Genomic DNA, 15,733 nt, shown 5'->3' with positions numbered 1-15,733 from the left:
CTCTAGGCAAGTAAAATTCCAGTAAAAGAAAAGAGGTGTGTGTTAATGCTGAGTGGTTGGTTTTGGCTTGGTTTCTTTTAGTCAGGGTCTCTGAACATTGAAGCGTTAGCTGATCCATGGTACATGTGGAGCTTTTCAATTCTAAAAACCCTCAGCTAAAGCCTCTTACTTGAACCCAAACCAAAGTATGCTTTATTGCCTCTTTTCTAAAAGTTCAGGAAAAATCTATCGCCAGTTCAGACTTTTTGTAATGAGGGAGGGTCATTTGCCTACCAAATAATAACATGGCTCAGTGCTTATTTTTAAAACTGGATTTTGAAGATCAGATAGTATAACTAACAATAAGGAGTGAGCTCCCTTTTATGGGTACCATAGAGTTTTATAGTTCTTAGTCTAAACTTGAAATGTTATATTTCTTCCTTTTGGGAAAGACCACAAGCCACCATAAGCACGGGACACACAGCGACTTGGGTGAGCTCTTCCGCAGACTCTGAGATGTATTACATGAATCCTAGCCATTCTCATCCTCCTCTTGAGTTATTTTTGAAAAAAAAAAAAATTTTTTTTTTTTGCGCATTTCAGCTGCAGTGTTGGTGGTAGAATATATTATCATATGGATCATCTCCACTTCTGTATTTATTTATTACTAGACCTCCACCGCAGGCTTCTTTTCCTCCTTCCCCTCTCTTCGCCTGTAGGATGTACTGTATGTAGTCATGCACCTTATATTAATATATTAGAAATCCGCAACTCTGTTTTGTACTTTTTATACTGTTGGAAACTTAAAATCAAAACTTTTACTAGGGTATTGAATAAATTTAGTCTTATTAGAAAATTTTAAAAAGATGGAGTTGCCGTTGTGGCGCAGTGGAAATGAATCCGATTAGGAGCCATGAGATTGGGGTTCAATCCCTGGCCTTGCTCAGTGGGTTAAGGATCCGGCGATGCTGTGAGCTGTGGTGTGGGTCGCAGATGTGCCTCGAATCCCACGTGGCTGTGGCTGTGGCTGTGGCATAGGCCGGCAGCAACAGCTCCGGTTAGACCCCTAGCCTGGGAACCTCCATATGCCATGGGTGCGGCCTTCAAAAGACAAAAAAAAGACATAAATAAATAAGCTCCTCAGATGATTCATATATGAAACTGAAACGTTCACAGTCCACACAACTGAGAACTAGATAGTTGCCGGTCATTAGCCTCCTTCCGCCATCAGCTTTTATTTACCGCAGCACAGGGTGGTACAGAGCCCTCTGCGAAAGCACCTGACTTAGAATAGTGGTTTTCAAAGTGTGGGTTGCAAAATAAATTTTGTGGTTCTTTTTAAGAGTAGAGTAGAAAATAGAGTGCGTCTCAAGTTAACAGGCTACGCTTGGAACTACATAGAACAAGCTCAGCATGTTCTGCCTGGGACAAAAGCTGCAGATCATTGTAGAAATACTAGAAGCAACACTATGTTTTAAAGTGACATTTTGTTCGGCAGCACAAGAAAATAAATTCGAATAACAGGCTTTGAGGATGAAATGACATGAAATCATGGGTTTGCTTTAAAATGCTACAGGAGAGAGGGGGAGGGGAGAGAAGAAAAGAGAAGAAAAATTAAACACGCATCGCAATCTGTGTGATAATTATGGAAGCCGGTATATGAGAGCTGATTATACTGTTCTTCCTACTTTGATATATGTTTTGTAAAACACTTAAAAATTTTAACTAAAATGGAGGGAATAATAGGTATTGCAAATGCTAGATGGTGTTTTGGGTTCTGTCCATGTTTTATCTGTCGTCGTTTCTGTTATTTGTGTTAGTAGAGAAACAGAGAAAATAATCAGCTCTTAACTGGTGAGTCCCTTTTTAGCGTTAGAGCCCTGGAGCAGGGCTCACTGCCTCTGCCTGTTTCTGCACTTGCAGGGTTGTGATTCAGGAACAACACACACACGCACACAGCCCACAATCCCAGGCAGCACCCCAGAGCAGAGAAATGCCTTTGGTTTTCTCTGAATTGAAATATTTTGAACCAGCTCTTTTCAGAGTAAAAGAACATCCATCCAAAATGAGCTCTGTGAATAATTCGGAGTGTTTTAAACCAAGTGCTACGATGAACAATGGGTCATGAGCTACCTTCTTTTCTAGGAAGAACGGGAACAATGATTTGTGCCTACCTCCTTGCCAGTGAAATATTTACAACTGCAGAGGTATGGAAGATGGTGTTACAGACTCTGTCTTAGGCTGATTGAAGTTGCCCGCTCTGTAAGCTCAATGGGATGATGTTCAGATGAGTCCTTGAGTCATGGTACTTAACGAAATTGTAACTGGTGACGTGGTTATTCGAAAGTCTGGTATGGGTGCTTTCTTGTTTAACTGGCACTGGTTAGTGACCTAGGTGCCTCTTCCTCTGGGTCAGGACAAGGGTGAGGTCGGTGAGTCACTCACCTTGGGCACAACATTTAAGGGAATACCAAAAAAAAAATCTCACTAATGAATGTAAGTCATTTTCTAATGCAATATTTTATAAATCAAAATTCATGGCAAAAATCCATCATGGATGGATACAGCCTCAGTATTTTAGATAAAGACAGGACCCAATAGTGGCAGGATTGATGTGACTTGAGTAAGGTCAAGTTATACAATTGCAAAAAGCCTAGGCATCCAGAGGCGTGGCCTGCCTGCCTTAGTCCCAGCCCTGCTCTTACTCCCGCCAATTCAAGGCCTTCCTCCTTCCTCACAAGGGTAATATGAAGACTGGATAGGGAGATTTTCTAAAAGAGCCTGGACATCCTTGGAAGTACCAAGTATGTAAAAGGCATCATTTTCCAACTCAGAACAAAGTCTCTCCTGGATGTTACTATGTTTGCATAGTTGATATCTGTGGGGCCTGTGCCCGCAGGAAATTTCCCAGAGGAAGGATAGGCTGTTTGTACTTTGTAAGGCAGGGTTTGTAAGAAGAAAAAAGCGCTCTTTTTTCTGTCATGATCTTGCTGAGAAGTTACCACTGAGAGGGTCGGCTCCCAGAAGCTCTGCTTCTCACTTCTCTGCAGCCCCGATGAGAGAAGCTGGGGCTTGTGCACAGGGTCCGATGCTCTGATTCCATCATCTTTTTTTTTTCTTCTTTTTTTTCTAACTGAAGACACACAGGTTGGGAAAATGGATGTGCTAGGACAGTGTTTTGCAACTTCTGTTTTTCAAATTTATCAGTGAGTTGTGAAATCATCTTACTGGGTTGTGATTAGCATTTTTTTTTTTTTTTTTTTAAGGGCTGCAGGTGCGGCACATGGAATTTCTCCATCTAGGGGTTGAGTCTGAGCGACAGCAGCCGGCCTCCACCATAGCCACAGCCACGCCAGATCTGAGCTATGCTTGCGACCTACGCTGCAGCTCACAGTGACGCCAGATCCTTAAGCCACTAAGAGAGGCCAGGGATCCGACCCACATCATCATGGATATTAGTCGGGTTCGTTTCTGCTGAGCCACAGCGGGAACTCCATGACTAGCATTTTTAAAAACAATGGAATAGATTAGAAAATATCAAAAGGTAGATATTGTTTGTGAAACCAGTTTCTAGTTGTGTGAGTGAGTGTGTGCGTGTGTTTATGAATGTGGACTGTAGCTTTAAAAATGAAAAGTTGTTGTTACTGCTTTTCCAGTCCAGGCTCTATTTGAAGCTTGATTTGGATTAATCATCCCAAGGGTTTCATTAGTCTCAAGAAAGTGTCATCAAGCAACTGCAAAGAAAAAATGATAAGTTTGAAGAATTCCCTCATGGTGCAGTGGTTTAAGGGTCCAGAGTTGTCACTGCAGCGGCCTGGGTTTGATCCCTGGTCTAGAAACGTCCACATGCCACAGGAGTGGCCTCTCCGCACCCCCCCCCCCAAAAAAAACTTGAAAGCCTTTGGTCTAGAGCCCTGAACAGAGAGCCAGGGGCCCGGGTCCCAGGCCAAGGCCATGTCCGACGGGGTGCACACAGCTCCGTGGTAGGACACTTAATTTTCTTTTGCTCGTCATCTTCTCTATTTGTAAAATGGGAAGGTAGGAAGAAGGGCCGGATGATCTCGAAGGTCTTCCAGCTCTCGAATTCCATGTCTTTCTGAATTTTGGAGTGAGTAGGCCTTGATGTGGCTTTGTTAATTCTGTCATTCTGGGGAGCCTCTGCCCAAAGACCACTGACGTGAGGGAATGTGTCCTCAGACACTTGCAGCATGCCAAGATGGGCGAGCACAGATGACCCATGATCGGACTGTCCCCTTTTTTATAGGCCAGCTGTTATTATTTTGGAGAAAGACGAACAGATAAATCCACCAGCAGCAAATTTCAGGGAATAGAAACTCCTTCTCAGGTGAGTGTTTTTTTTTTTCAAAAGGGGATACTCTGGGGAATTAGGTTATGACTGGTACCTGTTACCTGGTTTCATTTTAGAGTCTTCTTCTTGGGTGATCTTCTCCTTGGGTGCCCGGGACAGGCCTTGGTCCTTCCAGAAGCCAGTGGCCCTGCCTCAGGTGTGGCTTCGCTTTGCCAGCACGGAGTTCTCCCCGGAGCACCCTGCTTTCCACTTCATAGTGTTTACTGAGGTCAGGAGTTGCTTCTCTTCCCGATGTAGGAAGGTCCAATTCCTAAGGTTCCGGACCCCTGAAGGGTATCTGAAGTCACCAGCCTTTTTATTTCCCTCTGAAGAGGAACGGAGTCTTTCACCAACCCCTCCCGGGGCACCTCAGGCCTTGCAGGACATCACATGTGTGCGCATGTGCGCAAGGGAGACAGACAGTGACAGAAAGACACAGAGACAGTGGGGAGAGCTGTACTTCAAAGGGAAAGATAATGTTTTTCCAAAACCCATTATGTACTAGATATGCAGATATAATCCATATACAGATATAATATATAATAGACTCGCTAGATAGGATGTGCTATTATACACCACTTTTTGTACCTTTGCATATAGTATCTCATTTAATCGACAGCCCATGTGAGATATGCTATCGCCCTCCTTTTTCCTTTTAACACATTGTGGCTTTTTCAAACATTGAAAGTTGGGCTAGATATACAATAAATCCCCTTACAGGCACACACTGCTGCAGCAACATTTCACCCTGTGGCCAAGCATGCTTCATCCACTTCCACACTCCCCCCCACACACACACACACGTGTGTGCATACACATTCCACTTGTGTCTCAGACTGGGCTTATTTTTAAAGAGATTCCAGACATTAGGTCATTTTATTCCACAAGTATTTTAGTATGACGTCTAACATAAAAACTCTTAAAAAAAAAAAAAAACCTTAAAACCATTTACATATCTGAAAATACCTCAATAATATCGAATGTCTAGTCCACGTTTTTTTAATTTATTTTGTCTTTTTAGGGCCGCACCTGAAGCATATGGAGGTTCCCAGGCTAGGGGTCGAATCGGAGTTGGTGTCACCGGCCTACACCACAGCCATAGCAATGTGGGATGTGAGCCGAGTCTGTGACCTACACCGCAGCTCACGGCAACGCCGGATCCTTAAGCCACTGAGCGAGGCCAGGGATCGAACCTGCGTCTTCATGGGTACTAGCCAGATTCATTTCCACTGAGCAATGACGGGAACTCCTAGTACATGTTTAAAGTTCCATAGTTATCTTAAAATCTTCTTAAAACTTGTTTCAATCAGGATCCAAACACGGGATCCAAACAAGCATTTCATTGGGTTACTATGTACCTTTCACAGGTTTCCCACCTCTCTTTTTTTTTTTTTCCTTGTAAATTGTTTATTGCAGAAACCAGGACATTTATCCTATAGAATTTACAACATTCTACACTTTGTTGAATTACATTAATGATTTTACATCGATTATCTCATTTAATATTCTCCATAACTCAGTGAGTGGGCATCATTGTGATTCCTATTTTATTGAAGTTGAAGTTCAGGGAAATTGACTTTTTTGTTGTTTTTGTTGTTTTTATAATTATATATTTTATAAATATTGTATATATATTCAGATACAGATTATTAAGTATTCTCATATATTTAGAAAAACAGTCTCTATTCATAGATAATTTGAAAATATGTATTTGCTAGAATTATGAAAAGAGTATGCCTAAATTCGCCATACATATTACATTTTGATGCCAAAAAAGAACTTCTTTTCTGTGAACCAGAGAATTGAATAATTTTGTCAAATCACTTATGTTTTTTACATCCTTATTTTATATTGGAGTATAGTTGATGTACAAGGCTGTGTTCATTTCAGGGGTGCAGCAAATTGATTCCTCAGTTATATGTATCCATATATCTATTCTTTTTCAGATTCTTTCCAGGGAAATTAATTTTTTTCCCCCAAGAGCTCAAATCCAGATCTCTCAGACCTTAAAGTCCATTATTTCCCACCCTGTGCAGAGCTTCTCAACTAGATGGCCTTTTCTATATGGCCCCTTAAGCCCCAGCGAGAACCGGCTGGGAATTCTTAAGGAAATGTGGATGTGGCCATGAAGGAAAGTTTTCTTTGCAGGGAGAGATGGGAGCTGAATGGAATATTCTTGGCCTAGTTAGGCAGAACATTGCAGCTGCCGGCTCTAGACATTTTGCTGGGGATAAAAGCCTTACCTACTCAGACTTTTCTGCTGTGCTCAAGGAGAACAAGAAGAAGAAAGAAGAGAGTCATAGGCCATGGGCTAAAAGTAATACATGAGCTTACAGAAGCCCAGCTCTAGCTATGGCATCTCATGCTCCAAATCCATCATGGCTTCTGATTGCCACTGGTCACAAGTATCTTTGAACCTGGCCCTCGAGACCTTTTAGGATTTGATTTTCCCAAGTGCTCCTTCCACCATATATATGCATTCCCATGCCTGTATCTAACACACTTGGACAGTGTGCCTCGTCCCAGCCTGTCCACACTTTATACCCACCCGCTCATGTGGGCCCCTCGTCCTGGAGTCCCTGTCCCCTCCCAGCCCTAAGTAGTCTCCTGCCCGCTCAGTTCTTAGCCTTCTGTGTTCCTTAGGGACTGAGTTACTTTACGTCACCCTCCAGCTCTTTGAAGTTGTGTCTTCTCCCCACCTTTCCACGCTGGGCACCGCAATGTGCCTCATGTGGTATCCCCTTTGTTTGGAGTGAGCGTATACTAAATATGTGTTGTTTGGGGCTATAAAAGAAGGAAGAGTGAGAGCAAAAGCAGCTCCAGAGCCGTGGTGGGTCGCAAGCCTTTTTCGGAAGGTCAAGAATCTGGTGGCAGGAGGAGTTCCCTTGTGGTGCAGCAGGTTAAGTTTCTGGCATTGTCACTGTAGTGGCTCGGGCCGCTGTGGTGGGGCAGGTTCGATCCCTGGCCCAGGAACTTCCACATGCTGCAGGAACAGCCACAAATAGGTGGTTAATTAATCAAATGTTGAGGGAAAAAAAAAATCTGGTGGCGGGAGTCAAGGGCACGTGAGGTGTAACTCCTTCCAGGGCCTCTCCCCTCCCGCGTCTCTGCTTCGGTCATGCACCGTTTCTCTAACTTTGGTCCAGAACTGGAACAGCCTCGCCTCCAACTGAGCCTCTTCAGAGTCACTGGCCTGGCAAGGCAGGGACTCGGCCTCAGGCCTGAGGGCTGTGTCGGCGAGGCCCCAGGACACGGTTTCCTGTGTGTGGGGCGGTAATTCTGGATACTGCCCCCTCCTGACCCTGCTCCCTGGGCCACTGCACACACCACATTTCATCCACCCCCGAGTTAAGAACTCGCACGGGCCTTTCTCTGGACCAGCCCTTCCCCGTGGAGAGTGTGATGGTGAGTGTCATTCACGCTTCCTGGAGGGTGGAGGAGAGTCTGTGAACTTCCAAGTCCAGGTGATTCGTACCAGAACCCTTCCGCTTCTAGACGCTGAAGGAGAGCCCCTGTGAGCGGATTGCTGTAGAAGGACTAGCCGAAGAGAATCCCTGGGGCTTCTTTGTAAAAACAGAAGTGGGGAAATGGGAAGCAGAGAAGCTTGTGCTGGCGGGATCGAGAGAGGAGTATGTCTGGGCTTTTGGTCTGTGGTGGAGCCCCCCTCCCTTGGGCTTTTGCATTTTTCCCTCCAAAGCACAGACCTTCCTTTAACTCAGCCGCGCCGAAGCTTCTCCCGCAGACCAGACCGACCTCTCTCTCGGTTGCACTCGACGGCATCTTGCTGTCATGTTGTCATAGCCGTTTCGTTGGTTCTGGTTAGTTGCCCTCTCAATCCCAGTGGCCTCTGAGCAGCACCTGGATTTTTCTTGTCCCTTCCCTCCAGCTCTTAGTTCAATATTTTTTCCTTGGAGTTCCCGTCGTGGCGCAGTGATTAACGAATCCGACTAGGAACCATGAGGTTGCGGGTTCGGTCCCTGCCCTTGCTCAGTGGGTTAACGATCCGGCGTTGCCGTGAGCTGTGGTGTAGACTGCAGGCGTGGCTCGGATCCTGCGTTGCTGTGGCTCTGGTGTAGGCCGGGGGCTACAGCTCCGATTCGACCCCTAGCCTGGGAACCTCCAAATGCCGCAGGAGCGGCCCAAGAAATAGCAAAAAAAGACAAAAAAAAGAAAAAGACAAAAATATATATATATTTTTTTTTTTTCCTAAGGTACATGTTCAGTCCAGAGGCATAAATGCCTGCAGGTAATAATGGCACCCAAAAATGTCTCCTTCGTCAATTGCCTTCCTTTAAAAAAACAATCGGGAATGCTGCCTAGAGATTTTTCATCTCCGCTTAAATCGAGTTTTCTGTCTTTTGCAGAATAGATTTGTTGGATATTTTGCAAAGGTGAAAAATAGCTTCAACATGACTCTTCCTCTCCGGAAAATCCTCACGATTAAAAAAATCATTATTTATTCAATTCATGGTAAGTGCTTTATGGATAATTGGAAAATTGGGCAGGAGGGCCACTGTTCTTACTGTTGGGGAGGGCTTTCCCGTCGCTGTGTACACACATCCCCAGCTCACAGCTGTGTGTGTGATCGTCACACGTGAACCCCTCCCCCCAGAGCTGCCCACCAGCCCAGCGCTGCTGTGGCCTTACTGCCAGCCCTTAGAGCTCCTTTCCCATCACCAGTGTGGGGGCTCCATCTCCCCTTCCCTTTCTCCGGTCTCCTTACTGCTCTGGCCTCAGCCCAGGGTGGCCTCTGCAGAAGGAACCCCTGAGATTGAGGAGAAGAAGGGCCCGTGAGCCCTGGAGACCACTTCTCCCCACGCCCGTCTCTGGTTTGGGTTTGTCTTGGCAGCTTCTCTCTAGCATTTTCTTCCCTACTTCTCTCAGAGATCTCCTTTTTTTTTTCTCCCATCACCCAGTCTCTCCCTTCCCACCTCCTCCACAGCTCCCTCTCCCCCCAGCAACTCCATCAGGGTGTCTTAAATCCTGAACAGCCACTGAATTTTGTTGCTACACATTCTTTCTACAGTTAACTGCCGAGCACTGCTTCGGGCCAGGCCCCCTGCTCTCTTTTCCCAGGTCCCCCAGGAGGTGCACAGAGGAGAGGGATTGTACCCAGATGAACGGCCCTGTCAGAAAGCTTCCTAGGGGAACAACGCTGAGGCCTGCCCTCCCGGACCCCACAGGAGCATAGAAAGGGTTGGGAGAAACCTGGCCTCCGTGGGGTGTCTCTGAGCCCCCTCCCCCGCCCCGGCTATTAGCAGTTCTTACCAGGAGGAAAAGTCCTTATAAACATCAAAAGAGCGGACTGCGCCTGCTTCGGGGATGTAAGGAGAAAGAGGGGAAGCTGCCATGGGCCCGGGAGGCAGGAAGGTTGGTCAGAGGGATCATGCTTCTCTGGGACTTGGGAGAGAAGAAAAGGAGGGGTGACCGCCACTGAGCTCAGGAGAAGCCCAGCGCACCCCTGGCTCTGGCTCTAGCCCCCCTCCCACCAAGGTGGTGGCTGCCAGCACACCCCACGGGAAGCTGTGACTTGTGCTCACTGGAGGGGCAGCTCTCCCAGCAAAGCCACTGGGCACAGGCGGACTGCACTCTGCTCCCACTCAAGGACACGCCTTCAAGACCAGGTACCTGATGCATCCAACTTCATAGAGAAAGTCAAACAAAATGAGAAGACAGAGGAGTATGTTTAAAATGAAAGAACAAGAAAAAAAAAAACCTGGAAAGCCCTTTGAGATTGTTATGATCACGACAGAGAGGATGGGGAAGTTGTCGGGAAAAAGTGTGAAAGACCTTGAAATGGGCAGTATCTTCTCTAGGGCATCCTTCCAGGCTTATCTCCACCTCTCATGGTCTTTAAGCTATTTGACAACTCACAGTTGTAGAAAACTGGTAATAATGCAAATCATTTTTATACACAGAAATGCAAATTAGTTGTGTCTAATGGAATGCAATTATTGACCTATTTTGTATCTGTTATTTCATCAGTCCTTATCTCCCCATAAATGTACAGTGCTTTGAACCAGCAATAACATTTTATTGGTTCCTTAATAAATGTATAGTAGTTTGAACCAGCTATAACATCTTATTGGTTCCTTAATAAGTTAAATAAAAAAAATTTTTTTTTTTTGGTCTTTTTTGCTATTTCTTTGGGCCGCTCCCGAGGCATATGGAGGTTCCCAGGCTAGGGGTCAAATCGGAGCTGTGGCCACCGGCCTACGCCAGAGCCACAGCAACTCGGGATCCGAGCCGTGTCTGCAACCTACACCACAGCTCACGGCAACGCCGGATCGTTAACCCACTGAGCGAGGCCAGGGACCGAACCGCAACCTCATGGTTCCTGGTCGGATTCGTTAACCACTGCGCCACGACGGGAACTCCTAAATAAAATTTCTGATGTGTTAAAAATGTAAGTACAGGACAGTGCTATGGTATGCAACAATTTCTATAAAACAAAAGGAGAATAATATATATTTATGTTTGCATGTACATATATAAAAACCTCAGGGAGAATATATATTCATATTTGATTATACATGCATTAAAAATAGAAATAATAGAGGTTATCTCTTTGGGGCTGAAGAACAGGTGGGGGTTATGTGAAATGGATATTTTTTACTTTTTTACCTTTTATTTTTAAATCATACAAATATATTTAAATTTTAAATGTGTGGGGATTAAGCTCATAAAGCAATGCCCTTGTTTTGTCTTATGTGATAAGTATCTAAGTTTAGTCGACATTTCACTGACTTTTGATTGACATCAGTAGAAAGTTCTGCAACTGGATGGGACAGAGGGAACTGAGGTACAGAAACCTTGATTCCTAATGACAAGGCAATGATGTGATGTTAGAACCAAATTTAATGTAACAAAACATGAGGTAGAAATCAAGAATGGTGAATATATGACTTTATTGGAATATTTGTTCTAGTTCTGGACTTTTAGCTCCATGCATATTTAAGTGAAATATGCAGGCTTGACAGGAAAGCCAATAAAATTAATTGGAGGCTTGAGAAACCAGCCCTTTAAGGAAATGCTAAAGTAAGTGGGTCAATTACATTGGAAGAAAAGGGGGGTTGTGAATCACCAAAACCATTTGTCTGTAGACATACACGGCACACAGCAGGAATGTTTGGGTATGGCTCTTCTATGCTTTCCGTAAAGACTGTGCTAGGAACTGGACTTTGATTAGGGCAGGAGGAGTTTAGAGTATTTATTATTAAGAAACACCATGACTGAAAGTCTGAAGAAAGCAACACATCAGCAAGAAAGGTTGCAAGCCCGCTTCCCTCATTTTTTTTTTTTTTTCCCTAGAAAGGTGAAGCAGAGAGATTCTAAGTCTTTGAAGCTGTACTATGGCTTTTATTTTTTTCCTCTACAGCCTTATAAATTCTGCTTTAGGGGACAGAACTGGACTTGAAGCCTTGTCTTTCAAAGATAAAATCCATGCAGGATCCAAATGATTGAATATTGACTCATTGTTAGCTGGGATAATTTTCTCTCTTTTTTAATCCATAGTTAATGGGTGAAACGTTTTGATCTTTAACCAGCCTAACTTTTTATTTCCATTTAGGTGTTGGAACAGGCAATGGAAATGATCTAAAAGTACAGATAATAATGCAACAAAAGACTGTCTTTTCCGGTTCTGCTTCACAAAACTGCAGGGTAAGAGAAAGCATGTGAACTGAAAATTCTGGTGTTTGTTTTAAATCTCAATGTCAAATCAGCCTGTTGACCTCCCCAAACCATTGCTCACCACAGGGAGAGGCCACGCTGCTTTCTGGTTACTATCCAACTTGGTGTCCCTGGGTTTGGATTCGAGTCAAGAGTTAAAATCATTGTTCAAAACAGTTTTCAGAATGTTTTTCAGAAGGTATTTTCAGTTCAGAGTGGTGCCTTTGATTTTTCCACCAAAGCCAAGCATGTTCTCAGGAATAAGAGGTTTTGTTTTTTGTTTTGCTTTTTAGGGCCACACCCACAGCATATGGAGGTTCCCAGGCTAGGGATCAAATCAGAGCTACAGCTGCCAGCCTCTACCACAGCCACAGCAACACAGGATCCAAGCCGTGTCTGCAACCTACACCACAGATCACAGCAATGCCAGATCCTTAACCCACTGAGCGAGGCCAGGGATGGAGCCTGCAATCTCATGGTTACTGGTCAGATTTGTTTCTGCTGCACCACGATGGGAACTCCAGGAATCAGAGTTTTAAATGCATGCATCTGGTCAGTTTGAGCTATATTTTCTTCTTTGGTCATTTTATTACATGGCACTGGTTCTCAGGTTGTAACGTGCATGAAAATCACCTAGAAACCTAAAGATGCAGATTCCTAGGTTATATCCGCAAAGCAAAGGTGATGCAAAGGTGATTCAGGAAATAGGGAATGGGGCCCAGGAGTCTCCAGACTTAGCAGTGTCCCAAGTGATTCTAACTCAAAAGTCTTGCCAGGACTGCACCTGGAGAAGCAATGTAGCAGCATATGAACTGGGGAGGAATCTCTAACCAAAGCAATGGGACCAGGCAGTGTTTTCTTAAATGTTGAAGAAATGCTTAAGACTACGGAACTTTCTGGAAGTACTAAGAAAGCTTCCTTCATGGGTCTAAGAAACAAACTTAAAATTCTTTCCCAGGCTTTGGTCTTAGTTCTACTATTGCTTTCCCATCTGTCTGCTACCCGCCCCCAGCTGGGGACACTCACCTAGGCCTGATCTCTGGCTTTCGGTTCTTATCACACCACATACCCTCTATTCTTAGTTCTGCACACCCTTCCCCTGCTTTGTGAAAAGCAGCAGGTGGAATAGAAGACACTCTGTGCTCATGGTCAAAGCTAGTTAAGATCTTTGGCCTAATATTCCTATCTGTAAAATAAAGATCACATCTCAAGTGTGGTGAGGATTACATTAGGTAATATATGTGAAGTTGCCTTGTGAGTTAAATATCACTAAATCAATGTTATATGTGACAATTATCAGGCCCCTTTATCACACAGGAAATGCCCCTATATTCTCAACAATTACATTCTTACTTCCCTGGCTCTTTAACTCTCAAGATTCAGCCCTTTCATACCTGAGCTTATTTCCATCAGTAACATGGCCTGCAGACTCCATTCCACCTAGGATGAGTTCCCCCTGGCCCTCAGAACACAACACTCTCATTTCTGTGGTATGTTTTTCCTGGTCTCATCTGCCTTTCCCCTCCCCCCACCCTCCTGGCTCCCTACTGAATTTTCTTTGCAGAGTTCATTGTTTAAGATGAACTACAATAGGAGTTCCCGTCATGGCTCAGTGGTTAACGAATCCAACTAGGAACCAGGAGGTCTCGGGTTTGATCCCTGGCCTTGCTCAGGGGGTTAAGGAGTCAGTGTTGCCGTGAGCTATGTTGTGGGGTGCAGACATGGCACGGATCCCGCGTTGCTGTGTCTCTGACTTAGGCTGGTGACTGCGGCTCTAATTCGACCCCTAGCCTGGGAACCTCCATATGCCATGAGAGCGGCCCAAGAAATGGCAAAAAGACCAAAAAAAAAAAAAGGTACAATTGACATACAATAGTGCTTTGACTTTTATTTACGTTATAAGATGGTCACCATTATAAGTCTAGTCACCATTTAAAGTTATTACAATATTACTGACTCTGTTCCCTACTCTGTGTGTCATATCCCCATGAGTTATTTGGAGTGGAGTCTGATTTTATTCATCTGGGCCCTGTTTTTTTTTTTTTTCCTGATGATTCTGGCTAAAGTTTTGTCAATTTTATCTTTCCAAAGATCCATTTATTAGTTTCATTGATTTTTTTTCTATTTTTAAAAATCTCTACTTCCTTCATTTCTGTTTCATTATTTAGGACTTCTTCCATTCTACTAACTTTGGTCTTTCTTTTTCTACTTCCTTTAGGTGTAAGTTTAGATTGAGATTCTTTTTGTTTCTTGAGTTTGGACTGTATTACTATAACCTTGCTTTTTGGAACTACTTTGGGTGTGTCCCAGAGAGTTTGGAATGTTGTTTGAATTTTCAATTGTCTTAAGGTATTTATTTCCTCTTTGATTTCTTCAGTGACCCATTGATTGCTTAGTTAGCATGTTGTTTATAGCCTCCATGGGTTTTTTTTTTTTTCTAGTTTTCTTATAGTTGATTTCGTTTTGAGGCCAACATGTGATCTATCCTGGAGAGTGTTCCCTGTGCACTTAAAAATAATGTGTGTTTCTGCTGTTTGGGGATGGAATATTTTGTATATATTCAGTCCATCTGATCTAACATGTAATTTAAAGTAGGTGTTTCCTTCATGATTTTCTGCCTGGATGATCTGTCACTGCTGTAAGGAGATGTTAAAGTCCCCTACTATTATTGTATTACTTTCGATTTCTTTTTGATGTCTGTTAATATGAGCTATACATATTTAGGTGCTCTTATGTTGGGTGCACAGATATCTACAAGTGTTATATCCTCTTTTTGGATTGATCCCTTTATTATTATATAATGCTTTTTTTTTCCTATTACAGCCTTTTAAAAATCTTGTGAAGTTATTTTGGATTTTTAAAATTGAAGTGTAGCTGATATACAGTATTATATGTTAAGGTGTACAACACAGATTCACAATTTAAGGTTATATTCCATTTATAGTTATCAAATGTTCCCTGTGTTGTACAATATATCCTGTACTTTACTTTATGCACAGTAGTGTGTATCTCTTAGTCCTTTACCCATTCCTGTCCCTCCCTCCTTCTCTCGCCCTGCTGGTACCACCAGTTGGTTTTCCATATCTTTGAGTCTGTTTCTTTTGTTATATTCACTAGTTTATTTTTTAGATTTCACATATAAGTAATATACACTATTTGTCTTTCTCTGTCTGACTTATTCACGGAACATATTACTCTCCAAGTCTGTCCATGTTGTTGCAAATGGCAAGATTTCATTCTTTGTTATGGCTGAGTAGTATTCTACTGTGTGTGTGTGTGTGTGTATATATGTGTATATATATATATATATAAATATATAAATATAAATATAAAACACCTCTTTATCCTTTCATCCATTGATAGACACTTATGTTGCTTCCAAATCTTGGCAATTGTAAAGAATGCTTCCATGAATATTGGGGTGCATGTATCTTTTTGAATTAATGTTTTGGGTTTTTTTCTTGGATATATACCCAGGAGTGAAATTGTTAGGTCATATATATGATAGTTCTGTTTTTAGCTTTTTTTGCAAAACCACTATACTGTTTTCTACAGCAACTGAACCGCTTTACATTCCCATCAACAGTGTACAAGGGTTCCCTTTTCTTCATAACCTTGCCAACATTTGCTATTTGAGTGTGGGTTTTTTGTTGTTGTTGTTTTTTATGATAGCCATTCTGACAGGGTGGGGAGGTGATATTTTGAGATGGTTTCATTTTGCATTTCTCTGATGAC

At 43.3% G+C, this 15,733-nt stretch overlaps 1 protein-coding gene across 2 annotated transcripts in view; it reads left to right on the top strand.

Moving 5' to 3' along the window:
* The window catches only part of LOC125113515 (phosphatidylinositol 3,4,5-trisphosphate 3-phosphatase TPTE2-like), a 48,585-nt gene that overhangs the window by 19,363 nt on the left and 13,489 nt on the right, over nucleotides 1-15,733 (top strand). For both annotated transcript variants that reach the window (XM_047756276.1, XM_047756275.1), the window contains 4 exons: nucleotides 2,125-2,186; nucleotides 4,244-4,324; nucleotides 8,692-8,797; nucleotides 11,910-11,989. In XM_047756276.1, coding sequence (XP_047612232.1) covers nucleotides 2,125-2,186; nucleotides 4,244-4,324; nucleotides 8,692-8,797; nucleotides 11,910-11,989 — 329 coding nt within the window. The remainder of the gene's footprint in view (nucleotides 1-2,124; nucleotides 2,187-4,243; nucleotides 4,325-8,691; nucleotides 8,798-11,909; nucleotides 11,990-15,733) is intronic.

The sequence above is a fragment of the Phacochoerus africanus genome, chromosome 13, assembly GCF_016906955.1.
Source record: "Phacochoerus africanus isolate WHEZ1 chromosome 13, ROS_Pafr_v1, whole genome shotgun sequence".
NCBI classification, from domain to species: Eukaryota; Metazoa; Chordata; class Mammalia; order Artiodactyla; family Suidae; genus Phacochoerus; species Phacochoerus africanus.
Note: the sequence above shows the minus strand (reverse complement) of the source record. Positions and strands in the feature narration are given on the sequence as shown.